Below are 17,254 nucleotides of genomic sequence, written 5' to 3'. Positions count from 1 at the left end.
CCCACAGCAACCCCCTGTCTTTAACACAGATGAGAAAAAGAGCTACTCATGAAGTCTGTGGTTTGTATCTGACTTCCTCAAGCTGTCACAGTTTTGACAAATTTGCCTTGAGGGTGAAACTTATATTTCCTGAAAAACTGGAAGATGGCATTTAAGGCACAAAACCCCAGAGAAAATATTGGCCGTTGGGATATATTGGGCAACACTTGAACAGTTTAGTAATGGCAGAGGTTAAGTATCCTAACAACTTTAACAAGGGGCCAAATTGTGATGGCAAGATGGGGTCAGAAATCTTTATAAACTGTATGCTGGCTATCATATATGTGCATCAAATACACATTAGATTACTACATTTGAGGATACACACATCAGATCTGAATGATGAGACAATAGAAATAGATTGTGGTCTGATGACTCACATTCGAGCATGTATCGCCATTAATTAGTCACTTATTACCTTTAATAAAAGGCACACATCGTCTATTTATTATTAATTTGGGATTATAAAAATGAATGCCTTATTCTGTCTGACTATGTTTAACAGCTACTAGCCCAACAAAGAGCTTCCTTCCTAATTAGTCCTTACTGAAAAAAACCAGTAACTACTGGTGATTTAATTGTGGGCAGGACCTCTTTTTAGATGGAGGAACACTGATTGAGTCATAAAGATCTTATTTGGACTTTATTACAGTTTAATTGTCTTGCTTTTTCAGGCTGTTGCGGCAGGACTTCAGTCTCGAGCGGAGGTTCTTTCTCAGCTGGAGACAGACTCCCAAGCCCTGGCTCAGTTTGTGTCTTCGGGGGAGGCGGCTCGCATCAAGGCTCGTTTGACCCAAATCGGCAGGTACTGGGAGGAGCTGAAGGAGAGCGTTCAGCAGCTTGATGGACAGCTGGAGGAAAGCTCTTCTCACCAGCAGAAGTTCAAAATGAGCCTAGAGGAGGTATATATTCACTGACTGATACTGCTGCACTTTGGTATATAGAAAAGATTAGAGAGATAATAATTAATGGAGTTAATCGGGTCTTAATTTTCTGTCAGGTACAAGCATCTCTTAGTGAGCTGTATACAAACCTGGAGCATCCAATCAAATCCTGCACCTCCTCATCAGAGACCTACAAAGCCCTTCAAAACCACATGGTATTAATTCTTTCTACAATTGCTCATTTTGCGAGTTAACTTTAAATAGCAGTAATGGTACTAGAGTGCAGGTTGAGGCTTTGTTGGTCACTGCCATGTGTTATTATTCTCCAGGATGCCTGTCAGTGTCTGGAACGGCTGAAAGGAACCTTGCTGTCGCTGTCGGCTGGCGCCCGTCGACTGAGTGACAAAGAGCAAGCAGAGCGGACTGTGACAGAGCTAAACACCACCTATGACCAGCATGTACAGGAAGCAAAGGACAAACAGAGCACTTTGGAAAACCTGCTCTCCCTCTGGCAAAAGTATGGATTACTGTATGTAGCATAGTCATTTTAAAAGCGTTAGGATAAAATTAAGAAATGCTGATAGTTACATTTGATATGGACAACAGACAAAACAGAGCTTTGTCTCCCTTTGAAGCAAAGTGCACCCAACTCTGTAAATAAATCTTACAATTCCAATGTTTCTGATGTCCTTCAGGTATGAGAAGCAGCATTCAAACTTTGTTTCCTGCTTGGAGAGAAGTGAATCTGCGTCCAAACCAGAAAGTCCGTTCCTGTCAGCAGATAAAGCCAAGCTCCGCGGCGAGATACAGGATTTGCAGGTACAATTTATACAGACACAGTTTAACTATGAAACAGAATTCAATTAATAATATATTATTGTAACAACATGGATGAATACTTTTTCCTTGCAGGTCTTGCACTCTGAGGTTCAATCCCTTGAGAGGGCTCATGCTGAACTGGCATCTTTGGGGACATCATTGTATCCCACTGCAGAGGGAGAGAGAGTTAGTCAGCTGAAAGATGAGCTTGAAACCCTGCAGAGGAGATTGCGTGTCCAAAATGAAGTTCTCCCTCAAAGGTACAATGAAATAGTCTGACTGCAAATTAAATTTTAAAGCTTGTCTTGCACTAACTAAATTGTGGAGTTACCATGGAGCCTTTTTCTACTCCAGAATCTCAGACCTTCAGAGCCACCTTTCACTGGTAGAGCAGTTTGACCAGGCCTTGCTTAAATTCTGCCAATGGAGTGAGAACATGCTCTCAAATCTTCACTCATCTCCTCAAATCAATATTGGCAAACTGCAACCTGCTGCAACACAAGTAAAGGTAAGAACTGAAATGTTTTTCTTACATTTGCATGCCTAATACACCCGTGGCAAAGACATGCTGAAAAGACAGGTTTACCTAAACATTGTTAAGCCACCCTTTAAGACACAAAAATACATCACTTTATCTCTTAACTCTGGTTAATCAAAAGAAAAGGACTCAAGCTGTTCTTGCTGTGAGGCAACACTGCTTACCATTTTACCACCATGCCAACTTTTCCATTTACTGAATATCTATTGATGCTGCTATCTGTCTTTATTGAAGTATAAGATGCATACCTTTTCTGTGTAGCGCAGGGTGACATTGTATGTCTATTTGATCTTAAAGTCACAACCACATACATATAAAAAAAAAAAAGGAAATCAAATCAGTCAAATATTTTAAAAAAAATACAAGGTGTAATCTTGAACACTATTAAGATTTTTCTTTTGAACCAAATTTAACCTGATTTTTTTTTTTTTTTTACCTTAATTTACTATTTAGATGTACTTCAGACATATTATGGAAAAAGTTGAATTCAAGTCTCTAAAATACCCAAATTTTGCTAAATTTAGATGTAAACCCCCAACCCCGAAACAGATGGCCACCCCTCCTTGAGCCTGGTTCTTCTGGCGGTTTCTTCCTGTTAAAAAGGGAGTTTTGCCTTCCCACTGTCGCCAAACAGTTTTCTCTGTTTTCTCTGTATTATTGTAGGGTCTTTACCATACAATATAAAGCACATTGAGGCAACTGTTGTTGTGATTTGGTGCTATTTAAATTAAATATTAATTGAACTGAATGTAACATTCAATAGCCTTTTTTTAAAGGCTATGACTGACAAAACCAACATGCTTTTCTCCAAGATAAAAGGAAATAGGCAGAGGAATTGAGCTTTCAGAGCAACAGCTGATTCTCTAAAACTTGCATCTTACAGGAGATGCAGGCGGCCCTGCAGAAGCAGTCCAGTGTGAGAGAGAGTTTGGAGCAGCAAACCGAGAAGCTCTGTCAGTTCTGTGAGCCTGGTGATGCACAGCTCCTACGTAGCAGAGCAGACAGCTGTCTGCAGCCCTACATGGAGGCCCACAATATAGCCGAGCTCCAGTTGGAGTGCCTGGAGAGGCTCGAGGCTTTTTTGCAGACCCACAGTGTGGTGACCGGAGTTTTGCGGGGTCTGAGACAGACTGTTGAAAGTGCTGGGAGCTGGGACCGTGGAAGAGTGGAGGAGCTGCAGCAAGAGCTGACAACTATTGTCCCAGACATTAGTCAGCTCGAGACTCTAGCCATCAGTCTGGACAGCAGTCTATGCAAAAGTCATCTTCACATTGGTGCTGATGAGGGTTCTCCTAAGTCATGTCGCATGCTGGCGGATTCACTTAGTGTTGAGCTGGATGCAGTGAGGAACTTGCTTGGTACTAAGCAGAGTGAAGCAGAAGCCCTGGGGGCTCTGTGGACTTCATTTAGACAGCGGAAAGAGCAGCTTCTGAAAGCCGTGGAAGATATTGAAGAAAAAGCAGACCGTCAGAGCCTTAAAGAGCCCAGCCTGCATGGCTTACAGCAACGGTAAAGTATTCCAGCAATATCTGATGTAATTCAAATGTGAAGTGGTGAAATTGACAACTGAACATAGTCAATAACTATACATATTATCCCCCTGTGTGTCAGACTTCGGTTCTTTAATCAGCTAGAGGATGAGCTCCAGTCACACCAGCATGAGGAGCAGTGGCTGAGGGACAAAGGCAACCAGCTGGCTCAGAGGGATGCAGAGTTGGCTGGAGAGGTACTGAGGGAAATCAGCTTGCTAGAGACTACATGGGAAGACACCAAGAGGCTCATTGCAGAGAGGTACAGAAGTAAAAGCAATGGGGATTCCTTCATTCTAACATGTTTTTAAGTGTGTTTGAGGGTCTTTAAACACATTTTTCTTCAATTTACTGTATTTTCCAGTTAATTTACAGTTAAAATGAAACGAACTCATTTCCGTTTGACAGACAGGAGCAGTGCAGTGTCCTTACTGAGCTTATGAGAGAATACCAAATCCTGAAAGCCTCCCTCAGCAGCACTATTGAGAGTGCTGAACCTTTGCTTGAGATAAGCTCTGTTCTGAAGGACCACGAGGAAACTAGGAGGTCACTAACCAAGGTTGGAACAAAATATATATATATAAATCGCTTTTAGGAATTATGCTTCTATTCTTTTTCTTATATTGAGGTTCAAGACTACATTGTGTTACTTAAGTACTTTGCTGTCTTTACTTCATTTGTAGCATGAAGCAGTGAAGGTGGATCTGGCTGCCAAGCAGCATGAACTAGATCAGTTTTCCAGCAAAGGAAAACAGCTGGTGACTGAACTAAAGAAGGTCCCCGAGTGTGACTCTCAAATGATGAAAAAGGATATGGAGACACTTGTTGACCAGTGGTTGGATGTAAGCCTGACTTTAAGAGTTCATTTCTGAAGCATCAATGTTATGCCTTGTTGTTAACAATAAAGTTCTCTACTTGGGTTTTCTTTTTTTAAATCGGAGAAAAAGACTGGACTTCTGTGTTGTGTCTATGTGTTAACAGAGAGCTTTGCAAGCTATACTCTGTGTAAGATGTACAACAGAGCATAAATTTAATCTACTGTGGATTAAGGTTTACTGTCCACCCAGTTTAATCAACAATGGTAAAGTGTATTCCATTTCCCAGGTGTCTGAGAGGGTAGATGACAACATTGATCGACTAAACCAGTGTTTGGGCCTGTGGGATGATGTGCGTAAAATCAATGATGATATTGAGAGCTGGACTGGCACAAGTGTGATTGAGCTAAATGAAAGCCTGAACAACCTAAACAACAGCCAGAAGATATCAGCAAGGCTTACAGAGTTGAAGGTACAGTAAGATATATGATGTCTTGGAAAACTGGCAAGGATTTGTTTTACCTGGGTTTGGTTGTTGTAGGTGAGCTTGTGCGTGACATGCTTTTCTCATTCGACAACGCCACAGGTGGAACTTGGCGAGAAGGAGCAGAGACTTGAAGCCCTGCAAAGTAAAGTGGCAGAGTTGAAGAAGTGCAGTCAAAACCAAGAGACTCCAGCTAAACTACAGGTACTAAATACAACTCTGGTTTATGGTGGGACTGAACAAACAAATATTAGCTCAAGCGCTGCAGATGAACTGGTCTTTCTTCAGTAAATACTGTGATTGCATTAGGTGTTGGAGAATGACCTGCGCAAAAAGATCTGCACTGTCCAGAAGCTACATGAGCAGGCTAAGGGAAATCTAATGGACTTCAGTTCCCAACGGAAACAGCTTGAAGACTACATCTCACAGATGTCTGCATGGCTAAAAAGTATGGAAGATTCTCTAGTTTCTTCTCCAACTGGATCAGATCCTGAGGACATATGCAGAGTGAAGGTACAGTCTAAATAATAAGCAATTTAAAATTATAGCCCTTACAAAAAATATTGATGGTGAATGCAATGTGTTTCTATAAATTTGAGAAGTTACAGTGATAATCAAAAACTACATTTTTAACATGTTTTTTAGGATCTCCAGAAGGAGCTGCAAAATCAGCAAGGGAGTATTGACTCCACCAGAGAAAGCCTCAACACGTTGTGCAGAAAATATCCATCTGAGGAGCTGGCTGGTTTGGGTTCAGCTCTCACTGATCTTATCAAGACTTATGAGTCTGCAAACCAGCTTTCTGCAAGGACACTTGCCTCACTGCAGAACGGTCTTCAGCAGCAGTTCAATGGTAAGAAGGCTGGCTGGATAAAAATGTACAGCTATACTGCGTTTTAATGGGAATCTATGCTCGGTGTAAACTTTAATCCTGAGGAAGAAAATTATTAATTGTTTAGATTTGATTCTGTCTAAGTCTACACCTGATGTTAATTCTCTTTACCCCCAATTCCTCAGACCTAGTTCAGGAGTTTCATCGCTGGCTTTCAGAGCAGAGGGAGATAGTGAAAGAATGCTCTGACCGATCAGGAGACACTCAAATTGTGGAACGCAAACTGCAGAAACTGAAGGTACAGTGACTACTACCACTACAGTAAATAATCTTTAATCTTTGAATATATAGTAATAGTGAAGACTTTAAAGGTTTTGAATAGGTAAAAATCACAAGTAGGTGTCACTGATTCAAGATGTGATCAAATACAAAATTGCCACTTGTATTCATAAGTTTTGGCATTGACTAACAGCCAAAGAAGTGTTTTTAGAGGATGTTACAATGATGTTTTACTTGATCATTTAAATGATGTAGCATCCACAGGAAGGGGTTGTATGTGCAGTATCTGTGGTTAAAAGCATAATGTCTTTCCTCTGGCTCTGGATGCTGCTTGTGTGATGGTATGATTCACATGTGAAGGAGTTCGAAACTAAAAGTGATGTGGATTATCTATCAGGGCGCCATGGATCGTGTGGAGGAGGGTGAGGTACGTCTGACTCAGGTCTGTGAGGAAGGAGAGAAGCTCCTACTTCATCTTCCCAAAGCCAGCGCTGGGCAGGTCCAGCAGCATCTTTCATCCATCCAGCAGGACTGGGACAGCTTTGTGGAGCAGTGCAGACAGAACCAACAGATCCTGGAAGACAGTGCATCTCTTATGAAAGGGTGAGCACCTCTGCTGAACTGCATCTGTAAAGCCCTTTGTAAGCCCACCATTTATAAGCGAGGCATTTTGATTTCCTTGTAGATTTGAGGGTCGCCTTAAGAAGCTCAGATGGTGGTTGGAACACATGGAAAAGAAAATGACCACCGATCTGCTTGAAGCCCAGCAACGTGGTCCTGAAAAGGCTGTCCTGGAACAAGTGGAGGAATACCAGCAGGAAGTGCTCAAAGAAAGGTGCTAACTATACACGTTTATTTGCCAAGGAAAGACTGCTTAGTGCATTATCATTGTTTCTGAATGTGCCCAAAAGATTCAAAGCAATTAAACATCCTACCTTCCTACATGCAGGGATTCATTTGAGCGTCTCTGTCAAGAGGGGCAGGCACTTAATGAAGGTGGGCGAGGTGATGGAAGTGAGACAAGAGTTTCTGCTCAGCTTCAATCACAACACCAGGCCTTGCTGAGGCGTGTGAGAGAGAGGCTGCGCAGTTGCCAGCTCACTTTGCAAGAGCAACAGGCCTTTGAAGAGACACTGCAGGCTACCTGGACCTGGCTCAATGGTGTCCAGGAGCGCCTGGCTTCACTCAACAGCACAGTAGGAAATAAAGAGACTCTGGAAAAAAGACTAGGCCTTGTACAGGTCAGTAAATAATGTGTACCAGAAATGCAGTTATTTGGTTCACAGTGTTGTCTGGACACATTTTGAAGTGCATAAGCGATCTCATAGATCTTCCTTACTGTTTTCTCATATGTTCAGGATATCCTGCTAATGAAGGGTGAAGGTGAGGTGAAGCTCAACATGACAGTAGGAAAAGGTGAACAGGTTCTAAAGCACAACAGAATGGAAGGGCAAGAAGCTATTTGTCTGCAGCTCCAGAGCCTGAAGGATGCCTGGGCTAATATGTTAATGACATCTATGAGTTGTCACAGGTAGGAAACATGTCCTCTACACGGCATCTGATAAAAGTTACATTATCTACATTACGTGATGAAATTTTGTCATTTTTCTATAGTCGTCTGGAGTGGACAGTGGCTCAGTGGACCAGCTATCAGGAAAATAAAAGCCAGCTGCAGCAGTGGATGGAGTCAGTGGAGCAAGAGGTGGGGATGACTCTGCCTCAGCAGCCAGGCCTCAAAGAGAAGTCGGCTTTACTTGAGCGCCTCAGAGCCATCCAGGCTGACGTGGACACTCATGCAGCAGTCCTGTCACGCCTAACAGACAAGGCGGTGGAGTTGCATGAAAAAACTGGTGATCAGATTTTTGGACCAGAGTCAAGGGCAGAGCTCAATGCACACTTTGCTGATATCTCGGCTGTTGTCAAGGTGATTTAACTTCAGGCATAGGTTAAATGGTGCTTACAAATAATTACTGAATCATTGATCATCAGTACAGGAAAACGGGACAGCTAAACAGAGGCTGGATCCAGGAAGCTGACTCATTCATAACTGACAGTGTTTTCATTGTCTTTTTTCCCCCAAAGGGTAAAGTACAGTCCATGCAAAACATCGTGTCTGAGCATGAGCAATATCTCGATGCTGTGAGAGACTTCAACGACTGGCTAATTTCAGCAAAAGAGGAACTCCAGCGCTGGTCTGACCTGTCAGGAGACTCAGTTTGCATTAAAAGAAAGCTCTCCAAAGTGCAGGTGAGGAAGCTTAATAACCATAATTGCTTATATTCAAGGCAAAAAGTATTTGAGGTTATTTAGTTTTTCCACTGTGATGCACGTCTCATATTCCAGCCTGAAAACTTCCCCAAGTAAGCACTAGGGAGACAACCATAAGGAATCAAGATGTTCTTCCTCCATGCTTCTTAGCATCAAATAAGGGCTGGACATGAATCCCAGTTTTTTGTGCCAGAGGTAGCAATAATTTTATGATTTTGGCCACAGTCAAGAGCTCAGTATAATTAAGTTACCCAGTCAGCTGTGCCATTTAAAACCTAAGAAATTGTTATTTTATATTTATTTATAAAAGTGTCTAAAATATGGAGTGGGATTGTCAAACTGATAAAAAGGTCCTACAGGCAGAAAAAAATATTTAAAATTAGAATCAGATGGAAGGAATTAATACACTGTTTCATTTGTCAGACCATGAGTGTGACTGAGCAAACAACTGGTTCGCTGAGCGCATGGATTTATCCTGAAAACAAATATTAAAAGCGGGCTACATTAACTACTGAGTTTACAGGTTTCTCAGTTGACAGATATCTTCTCGTTATATCCAGCGGGGGCACAGTTTGCTGCTGTTTACAGATTTAATTAGTAGAAATTTGCATTTAATTTGTTTGCCATTCCTTTGGATCTTTCCAGGAGTTGCTTGACTCTAAGCAGCGAGGCAGAGAGAGGCTGAACCGGGTTCAAAGATGCGGAGCAGTGGCAAGAGACTACACCGGATCGGGGGGATATGAGACTATAGAGCGAGAGGAAGCAGCCCTGTTGTCATCATGGGAACAGTGGGAGCGGGCAGCACTACAGACACGCGCAAGTCTAGAGACCACACTCTCACAGATAGCAAGCTCTGAACAAGAGTTCAACAGCCTGTCAGCACAGCTGGAGCAGGACCTGCAGGACTTCAACCGACAGCTGCAGGACTGGCGACTAAGGCTGACCCAAGCAGAGAGAAAAAATGACGGAGAAGAAGCTGTTAAGGGCTGGCAGATAGCAAAGGCAAGTCTTGGCTTTTGTTTGGTTCCAATGATAAGTTAATATTAATTGACGGTCCATAACTTCATATTTGTTTTCCATTTAGGACACTTTGGAGGAACTTGTCAAAGCTGAGCCCATGTCTGATAGTCTGAAGACTAAACTAAACGATCTGTGCCGATTCTCCAGAGAAATGGGAACACAGTCGGAGAGAGTGTCTGCTCTCATCAAGGAATACAATAGGTAAGTAAAAGTAATGATGTTTTATTCCAATGTAGACCATTATTTTATACACTATACTGTGTGATACATTTTTTCATGTATTTAAAAATGATTGATCAAGAAAGTTATAACAGAAAATAAGAAAATACAATCAACAATTTCAGATTTTACTGGAAATAATGACATTAACAGAAAGAAATTCTTAAATTCGTCATGATTTGTTTCTAGTCTGAGTCTCCAAGCCTCCAGGGAGTGCCAGGGCAAAGAGAAGCTGCTGGAACAAGGTTTCCGCTCCACCTTCAGAGAGTTCCAACAGTGGTTGGTTAATGCTAAGATCAACACGGCGAAGTGCTTTGATGCACCTCAAAATCTCAGTGAGGCCTCGTCTAGCTTTCAGAAAATTCAGGTATAGAACTAACTAAAGACCTAGCATCTATATCAAATATTTCAGCCTAATAATTGATCTTCTCATCTCCTTTTTTCCTTAACAGGAGTTTCTAAGTGATAGGGAGCAAGGTCAGTCAAAGCTGAATGCTGTGGTTGTGAACGGTGAGCTTGTCTCTAGTGTCACAGCTAAAGATAAAGTTGATGCAGTTCGGGCTAAAATGAACACTGCCAGAGAGGACTGGAAAAACATGATGTCCAGTCTGCACAACAGAGAGACATGTCTGCAAGTGAGCATTCAAACACCCCTTGTCAGTAACTGGGGGCATCTTATTCCCTAAAACCATCAGTGTAGAAATCAGATTTATGCCAAGTGATGCATCAGTCTACCTGTGTGTTTCAGAATCTTGTGTCACAGATGAAGGACTTTGAGGCGAGTGCAGAACCTGTTCAGGACTTCCTAAACGCCACAGAGCTGGCTGTACAGGAGAGCAGCACAAGACTTCATGATCTCACAGCCAAGAAGTTGGAGCTTCACAAGCTACAGGTACTAATGTTCAAAATCAACCAGACTTGGAACACCCATAAAGGTCAATTATGCCACTCAGTTTAAGTGTGAACCTAACTTCCATTGACAGAAGCTCTCCATTCCAGCTTAAGTTACAGAGTTAAAGCATTGCTGCTCTTCACTTTAGATGCACTGCCAAGAGCTTATGCTAACTGCAAATACTTTCTGCTCCTTTGCTACTCATATGTCTTTTTAACAGTGTCCTTAATATGAGTTAATATATTTAACCTATGAAAAGACCTTTTATAACATTTTTCATTATTTAAACTTGTCCACTGACTATTTTCTGAGGGCTCGACTGCATGTCATGACCAAGAGCTTTATTGAGACTAGCGCTGGCACGATATCTCTTTCGCTTTCCTTTTTGTCATGTTTCCATCTCTAACTCCTTGTTGTTTGTCTGAATTTAACTGTCTTATATATCTGTGCGCCAGCTTGCATGTGTCTTTGATAACCTGCTTGTGCTTTTCCAGTCTGTGCTTGAGGAGTTAGCCTCTCAAGAGGTTCAGCTGAGCAGGCTGAAAGAGAAGGCCAAGCTGTTGTGGGACGAACATGCTGCCGGCAAGGGTTTTGTGCACCGTGTGTCACAGCTCTCTGCTCAGTACCTAGCTTTAACCAACCTGACAAAGGTAAAGTAATGCTTACCAAACTGCTTGAGCACTGGGGTATTTCTGGGGTAGGCGTGGAGAGAAGACAGAGGAACTAGACTGGACAGAGCTCTGACTTAATAATGTTTTACAGATCATAACTGTGATGGTACTAACTTACCTAACTAAACACTGATTCCTTTGTTTTGTTATTGCAGCTCTTTTAAATGAGGTTATACAAACTAATTTAAATGTATCTTTGCAAGATATCTAAATCTGCATGTGCACTTTGAAGTTTGAAAGTGTGAAGGGGCTGTGGATTCCATCTGTCTGGTAACTTGCTGGTTGTGTCTACCTTATGGTTCTGCAGGAGAAGGCATCACGAATTGATCGGATAGTCACTGAGCACCAGCTTTTCTCCCAAGGTTTAAAAGAGCTGCAGAACTGGGTGGTTGACACCAGCCATATGTTGCAGACTTACTGTGCTCCCACAGCTGACAAAAATGTTCTTGACAGCAGGATGATCAAGCTGGAGGTATACCAAGTCACTATTGTTTTTCAAAAGTAAAACATACCATGTTTAATACCAGTATAGGATTTTAATAAATGCACATGGGTGGATTTTGCACCAGGCTTTGCTAACTGCACGTCAGGAGAAGGAAATTCAGCTGAAGATGCTGATCACAAGAGGAGAATCAGTTCAGAGGAACACCTCAGCTGAGGGAGTGCCTGCGGTTCAAAAACAAATACAGGAGCTAAAAGATTCTTGGGATGCTCTGCTCTCTGCTTCTATTCAATGCAAAAGGTTTGTGCATTACCAAAAGTAACAGCAAGTACTGTTTGGTTGCTTTATAGTGCATTCTTTAGTAAATGTATTTCCATGGAGAGTGTAAATGATTTACTTTGAGGCTGCATCTGTATTTTCAGTTTTTTCATGTCGTATTACCGCTGTTGCATCAAACACTGTCTCACGGTATATTAATCTTTAAATTTGATAGTCAATTGGAGGGCTCCCTGTCTCAGTGGACCAGTTACCAGGAAGATGTACGCCAGTTTGTTGCTTGGATTGAGCGTGTTGAGGAGAGTCTTGATCCTGCTGATAAACAGTGCCCAGAGATGAGAGATAAAACTGCAAATCTGAGCAAAGCTAAGGCACTGAAATCTTCTACTATTACAACTACTACATACTGTGTGCTAAATATACAATTTATTGTGTTAACCTTATGCTCTAATAGTCTTACAAGCATATTTTTTCAGTGGATTGTTAATTTTGGGGTTTCAGTTACTGTATGAGGAAGTGCTCACCCATAACACCCTACTGGACACCATAACAGCAAAGAGTGCCAGCATCACTGAGAACTATGTCACTCAGCTGGAACTCCAAGATCTGCAGGAGCGCTATAACACTGTCAAAGACAATGCAATGGTAATAACTCAACACATTTGACCAGTGCTAGAATCGTATGCAGAATTTCAGTTTCAGTGTTACAGCTTGATACAAAAAAATCAACCTAAAGATGTCTGCAAAAGAATGCTTTTTTTAATAAAAAACTACAAGTGAGACTCATCTGTGGGTTAATTTAAGAAAAATAATAGCTCACGCTGAATTTTTATCGCTCTCCACTTCTTCAGAGGGCTGTTGGCAAAGCTGAGGAGCTGGTGAAAGCCCACCAAGAGTATCAACGGGGCCTTCATGCATTTGAAGAGTGGCTAGAACAGGAACAAGAGAAGCTTGGCTGCTACACCCAGCTGGAGGGTGATGTTGATATGCTGGAAGAGACTCTCCAAAAGCTACAGGTCCAGCAATTATTACTGTGGAAATTATCACTCAATAAGGATTAAATGGTTAGAAAACACTAGCATGGAGTATATTATGTGAAAGCAAGCGTTTATACAATTACAGGAACTACAGCTTCACTGCACAGAGGGCCAGGCTTTACTAAACACTCTACTGGTGAGTCGAGAGCTGGTCATTCCCTGGGGCTTGCCTCAGCTAGAAGACAGAGCTCTAGAGACCCTTCAGCAAGAGTGGCGGCTTTACCAGGCCCGGCTATCAGACACCCGAGCCCAGCTCAACAGTGCTCTAGCCAAACTTCGGCAGATGGAGCAGAAGTTCCAGCGTCTTGACAGCTGGCTAAAGGGCATGGAGACCAAAGCACAACTGCGTAGTCATCGGCGATCTGACCGTGCCACTAAAGATGCTCAGCTTCAGCTCATAAAGGTTAGTGTAGTATACACAAAAGGTAGACTTGTGACAATCTTTTCTGAGTTGTACAGATCTGCAGTGTTATTTGTAAATAATTAGTTGCTCATATTATTGTGTCACTCATTGTCTCCTCTATCAGGTCATTTAGGTTTTCTAGTTTTCATGGCTGAATGTTGAAGAAATTAATTTGCTCTGCAGTCAAGTAATGAATATAATAAAATCGAATTATCCAAGTCTGGTCCTGACATTAATAGCATGCTTCTTTAATTAGAGCTGGCAGGAGGAAGTGCTGGTTTATCAAGAAGAAATGGAGGGCCTGAGTCTTTTGGCTCAGCAGGTTCTTGATGAGACACATATTAGCAGCAGGATCAGTACCAGAGCCACCCAGATCACAGCCCGCTACCACGCCCTGCTTCTGCATTTACTGGTAACGTGATTTTGAACACAACGTCACTGGAACTGCAAATATTACTATGCCTTTATTGACATTGTGAATTTATGTTTAGACTGATAATCATAAGATTTGATTAGTTTAAGTTACCCTAAGCTTTTGCCTCCTCTTTAACTTTTTCTTTGTTATGTTTACTTCTTTTTTTTACTTTGCAGGAGACTATCAAACAGCTCCAGGAAGAGGTGTCTTGCATCGAAGAGGCACAGTGTGTTTTCACGACCTTCTCAGACTGGCTCAGCACAGCTCAGAATAACTTCAGCACTGTGGCTATAAGTGTTGATATAGTGGACCGCTTTGCCATGGAGAGAAAGATGAAGAAACTAGAGGTATAGTTTATTAAATAGCATCTCTTCTGCTTATACTATCTATAAAGACGTTCACAGGATTAGACCTAATACAGAAATGAATTTGTTTTTTTCTAAAGCCTGTTTACGCTGGAAGTATTATGTCACAATAGAGACATCGATCACTCATGCTAGCCCATGTCATTTCAGGCTCTTCAGGCTGACATGGAGCAGGGTCACATTTACTTAAAGGCAATGAGGGAGAAGACAGAGCGAGCAATGGCATTCTTGGAAGAGCCTGAAGCTGAGCAGCTCAAAGAGGAGGTGGGCACACGACTCTTCCAGCTTGAGGAACTTATGGCAGCTCTGCGCACAGAGCATAGCTCCCTTGAGAAGTGCATCTCCCTCTCCAAAGACTTTATGGATAAGTACAAGGCCCAGGCCCAGTGGGTGATGGAGACCAAGAACCTTTTAGCATCAAATGTAGAGCCTAAAGCTGAACTTTACCAGAAGAAGGCTCAGCTGGCAAAGTACAAGGTAACTTCATACCGCTAGATCCTTTTTAGCTTTGCACCAGTGAGAGAATGAACTTGAAAGAGAAAGAGACAACTGCTTGATTTACATGCAATATGTTTCTTCCTTGTTATGCACACAGACCATCCAGCAGACAGTCCAGTCTCATGAGTCAGCAGTGAAATCTGTCACTGAGAAAGGAGAGGCACTGCTTGATACAGTAAACGATCCAACTATCAGCGAAAACATGAGAAGGTTGCAGGCTGATTATCAGGATCTGTGCCTGGCTGCTAAGGTATTTTTAACTGTTTCCTACTTAGATATAACTAATATAACTTGGAATGAAGGGTGTGAAATAGGTCCAATATCCTACATTTTAATCATTGCTTGTGCTATTTTTATTATAATATATGAGCAAACATTAAAAAAGTCAAACTTTGGTCCAAAGCCTATACTTTTTCAGGCGTAATTTAAAAAAAATACGCAGAAATGGGGTTTTTTTGTGTTTCAGGCTCAGGTCCAGAACCTTGTGGAGTGGGTGAAAGAACATGAGGATTACAACAGTGAGCTGCAGGAAGCTGAGAAGTGGCTTCTGCAGATGTCCAGTAGGCTGGTGACCTCAGACTCCATGCAGACCAGCAGTATGGAGATGGCCACTCAACAGCTTGCCAGACACAAAGTAATCAACTTCATATTTCTTGTTCAAAGTTTCAAAGCATTGATGTTACAGTTTAAAGTAGTAGTCCAAAGTTAGCTCTGCTTTTCCTTAATTCAACAGCTTTGCTCTTGTGTCATCATTTTTAGGCTATAATGGAGGAAATAGCCAGTTTTGAGGAGCGTCTTGCCAGCTTGAAGCAGAAGGGAGAAGGTCTCGTTGCCAGTTGTACAGACCAAGTTCAAACCAAGATCAGTCAGCAGGTCCAGGCTCACATACAGGGAACCAGTGATAGCTACTCTGCAATCTGCAGTACTGCCCAACGTGTGAGTAATTGAAGACAAAGACCATACTCTTTTGTTTCTCGAGTGTTTTGTTTAAAAAAAAAAAAAAAGGAAAGCAAATCAAAACTGAAGGATAAAGTATGTAATGCAAAACATATTCCACAGGTCTACCAGAGTCTGGATCGGGAACTGCAGAAACATGTTAATCACCAGGACACATTGCAGCAGTGTCAAACGTGGCTCTCTACTGTACAAGAGGAGCTTCAGCTCAATGATCAGGGACCATCTGGTCTGCAGGAAGCACTGAAGCAGGTATTTAGCACTGCACAGTTTTTCAGTCTTTCAGTTATTTTTCTATAACTCATTTTGATTATTACTTTTGCAAACACAGGTGAAGCACTACAGAGCACTTCAGGAGCAGGCCAGCACTTACCTAGACCTGGTTTGCTCTGTGTGCGACCTGTCCGATGACGCCGTAAGAGTGACAGCTGCGGAGGTCCAGCAAGTCAAACTCACGGTCGGTATCTTTTTTACCTCCTGTTGCAACATAAAAGTGGATATAAAGTGTGGATATATAATCATAATATAGGTAATAGTCACTCTATTTTGCAATAAGCTCGACCAATTTTTTTGGTATGTTGAAGAACTTCAGACCAAGTGCAAAATATTGTAGCATACTAAAGCAAGTTGGCTGTTAATTAAGCAATTACTCAGTATATGCTTTAATAAGGCATGCAGTGTGCTAGTGCAGACACATATACACTTTAAAATGAATCATCTTGCAAGTATTGTACTGACCGTAGAAAGATTTACCATGTGTTTGTGCAGATAGAGGAACGGATGTCCAGTGCTCAAGAGCTTTCAGAGGGCTGGAGAGAGATCAAGGAACAGAAGCAAGACCTAACCAGCCTGTTCCAGGACATGGAGCAGCAGCTTCTCAGCCTCTCCAGAAGGCCAGCAGAGCTGGAGACCAAGATAGCACAAAACATGCTGTCACAAGCCAAGGTAGGATACACTATCATAATCATCAGTCCTTCATTAATGCACAGATAGGTTTACTCTTTTTCAATAATAACTATCAAGTATCCCTTGCTTCTGTATTTATATTTCTAAATTAGGTTTTACTGTATGTTTTCACTTGCTTTTTAACCATACAGCACAGTGAATCTTGATCTGTTCCCTTGTGATTGCAACATTTTTGGCCTGGGTTTTGATGGGATTAAAGTGAGATCTGCTTGGTATTTGGAAGTATTTCCGGTGACCATCCCCTATACTCACTCAGGAATGCAGCCAGCAACTTCAGTCCAAACAGAGTATCCTGACCAAGATGACTGAGACCGTGAGCAGATTAACAGGCGCCCAAGAGTCTCCAGAGCATGCAGAGCTTGACCGTCTGAGCCATTCCTGGCTCGAGCTCTGTCACCAGGCCAACAAGCTCCAGAGCCAGAGAGAGGAAGATCTGCAGAGGTCTAAAGAATACCATGAGTGTATCGCTGCAGTGGAGGTGCTGTTTGAACAGGTGTCCAAAGAGTGGGACAATTTGGCCAGGTGTGTTTTTATATGAACTATACTTCAATTCAGGAATAACACAGCTTTTGAAAATTAAATTTACATTTAACTTGGGAGGTAAATATT

General features: G+C 42.0%; 1 protein-coding gene across 14 annotated transcripts in view; it reads left to right on the top strand.

Annotated features, from left to right (window-relative positions):
- Window positions 1-17,254, top strand: part of syne1b (spectrin repeat containing, nuclear envelope 1b) — a 75,292-nt gene that overhangs the window by 26,463 nt on the left and 31,575 nt on the right. For 13 of the 14 annotated variants that reach the window (XM_040042626.1, XM_040042639.1, XM_040042640.1 and 10 more), the window contains 43 exons: window positions 714-941; window positions 1,040-1,138; window positions 1,253-1,440; window positions 1,619-1,742; window positions 1,836-2,002; window positions 2,097-2,250; window positions 3,164-3,789; window positions 3,892-4,071; window positions 4,218-4,368; window positions 4,493-4,651; window positions 4,914-5,096; window positions 5,211-5,312; window positions 5,418-5,621; window positions 5,754-5,961; window positions 6,126-6,238; window positions 6,617-6,822; window positions 6,905-7,054; window positions 7,169-7,460; window positions 7,578-7,750; window positions 7,834-8,143; window positions 8,302-8,466; window positions 9,133-9,489; window positions 9,572-9,708; window positions 9,916-10,093; window positions 10,179-10,361; window positions 10,475-10,618; window positions 11,113-11,268; window positions 11,597-11,761; window positions 11,859-12,031; window positions 12,225-12,378; window positions 12,509-12,652; window positions 12,859-13,023; window positions 13,130-13,447; window positions 13,704-13,859; window positions 14,039-14,209; window positions 14,378-14,704; window positions 14,823-14,975; window positions 15,192-15,359; window positions 15,485-15,661; window positions 15,785-15,931; window positions 16,011-16,136; window positions 16,448-16,624; window positions 16,902-17,167. In XM_040042626.1, coding sequence (XP_039898560.1) covers window positions 714-941; window positions 1,040-1,138; window positions 1,253-1,440; window positions 1,619-1,742; window positions 1,836-2,002; window positions 2,097-2,250; window positions 3,164-3,789; window positions 3,892-4,071; window positions 4,218-4,368; window positions 4,493-4,651; window positions 4,914-5,096; window positions 5,211-5,312; window positions 5,418-5,621; window positions 5,754-5,961; window positions 6,126-6,238; window positions 6,617-6,822; window positions 6,905-7,054; window positions 7,169-7,460; window positions 7,578-7,750; window positions 7,834-8,143; window positions 8,302-8,466; window positions 9,133-9,489; window positions 9,572-9,708; window positions 9,916-10,093; window positions 10,179-10,361; window positions 10,475-10,618; window positions 11,113-11,268; window positions 11,597-11,761; window positions 11,859-12,031; window positions 12,225-12,378; window positions 12,509-12,652; window positions 12,859-13,023; window positions 13,130-13,447; window positions 13,704-13,859; window positions 14,039-14,209; window positions 14,378-14,704; window positions 14,823-14,975; window positions 15,192-15,359; window positions 15,485-15,661; window positions 15,785-15,931; window positions 16,011-16,136; window positions 16,448-16,624; window positions 16,902-17,167 — 8,324 coding nt within the window. The remainder of the gene's footprint in view (window positions 1-713; window positions 942-1,039; window positions 1,139-1,252; window positions 1,441-1,618; window positions 1,743-1,835; window positions 2,003-2,096; window positions 2,251-3,163; window positions 3,790-3,891; window positions 4,072-4,217; window positions 4,369-4,492; window positions 4,652-4,913; window positions 5,097-5,210; window positions 5,313-5,417; window positions 5,622-5,753; window positions 5,962-6,125; window positions 6,239-6,616; window positions 6,823-6,904; window positions 7,055-7,168; window positions 7,461-7,577; window positions 7,751-7,833; window positions 8,144-8,301; window positions 8,467-9,132; window positions 9,490-9,571; window positions 9,709-9,915; window positions 10,094-10,178; window positions 10,362-10,474; window positions 10,619-11,112; window positions 11,269-11,596; window positions 11,762-11,858; window positions 12,032-12,224; window positions 12,379-12,508; window positions 12,653-12,858; window positions 13,024-13,129; window positions 13,448-13,703; window positions 13,860-14,038; window positions 14,210-14,377; window positions 14,705-14,822; window positions 14,976-15,191; window positions 15,360-15,484; window positions 15,662-15,784; window positions 15,932-16,010; window positions 16,137-16,447; window positions 16,625-16,901; window positions 17,168-17,254) is intronic. The other variant, XM_040042636.1, reaches the window with a different exon arrangement.

This window comes from Simochromis diagramma, unplaced genomic scaffold (assembly GCF_900408965.1).
Source record: "Simochromis diagramma unplaced genomic scaffold, fSimDia1.1 OVJJ01000304.1, whole genome shotgun sequence".
Classification (NCBI taxonomy): domain Eukaryota; kingdom Metazoa; phylum Chordata; class Actinopteri; order Cichliformes; family Cichlidae; genus Simochromis; species Simochromis diagramma.
This window is presented reverse-complemented; position numbering and strand designations above follow the sequence as displayed.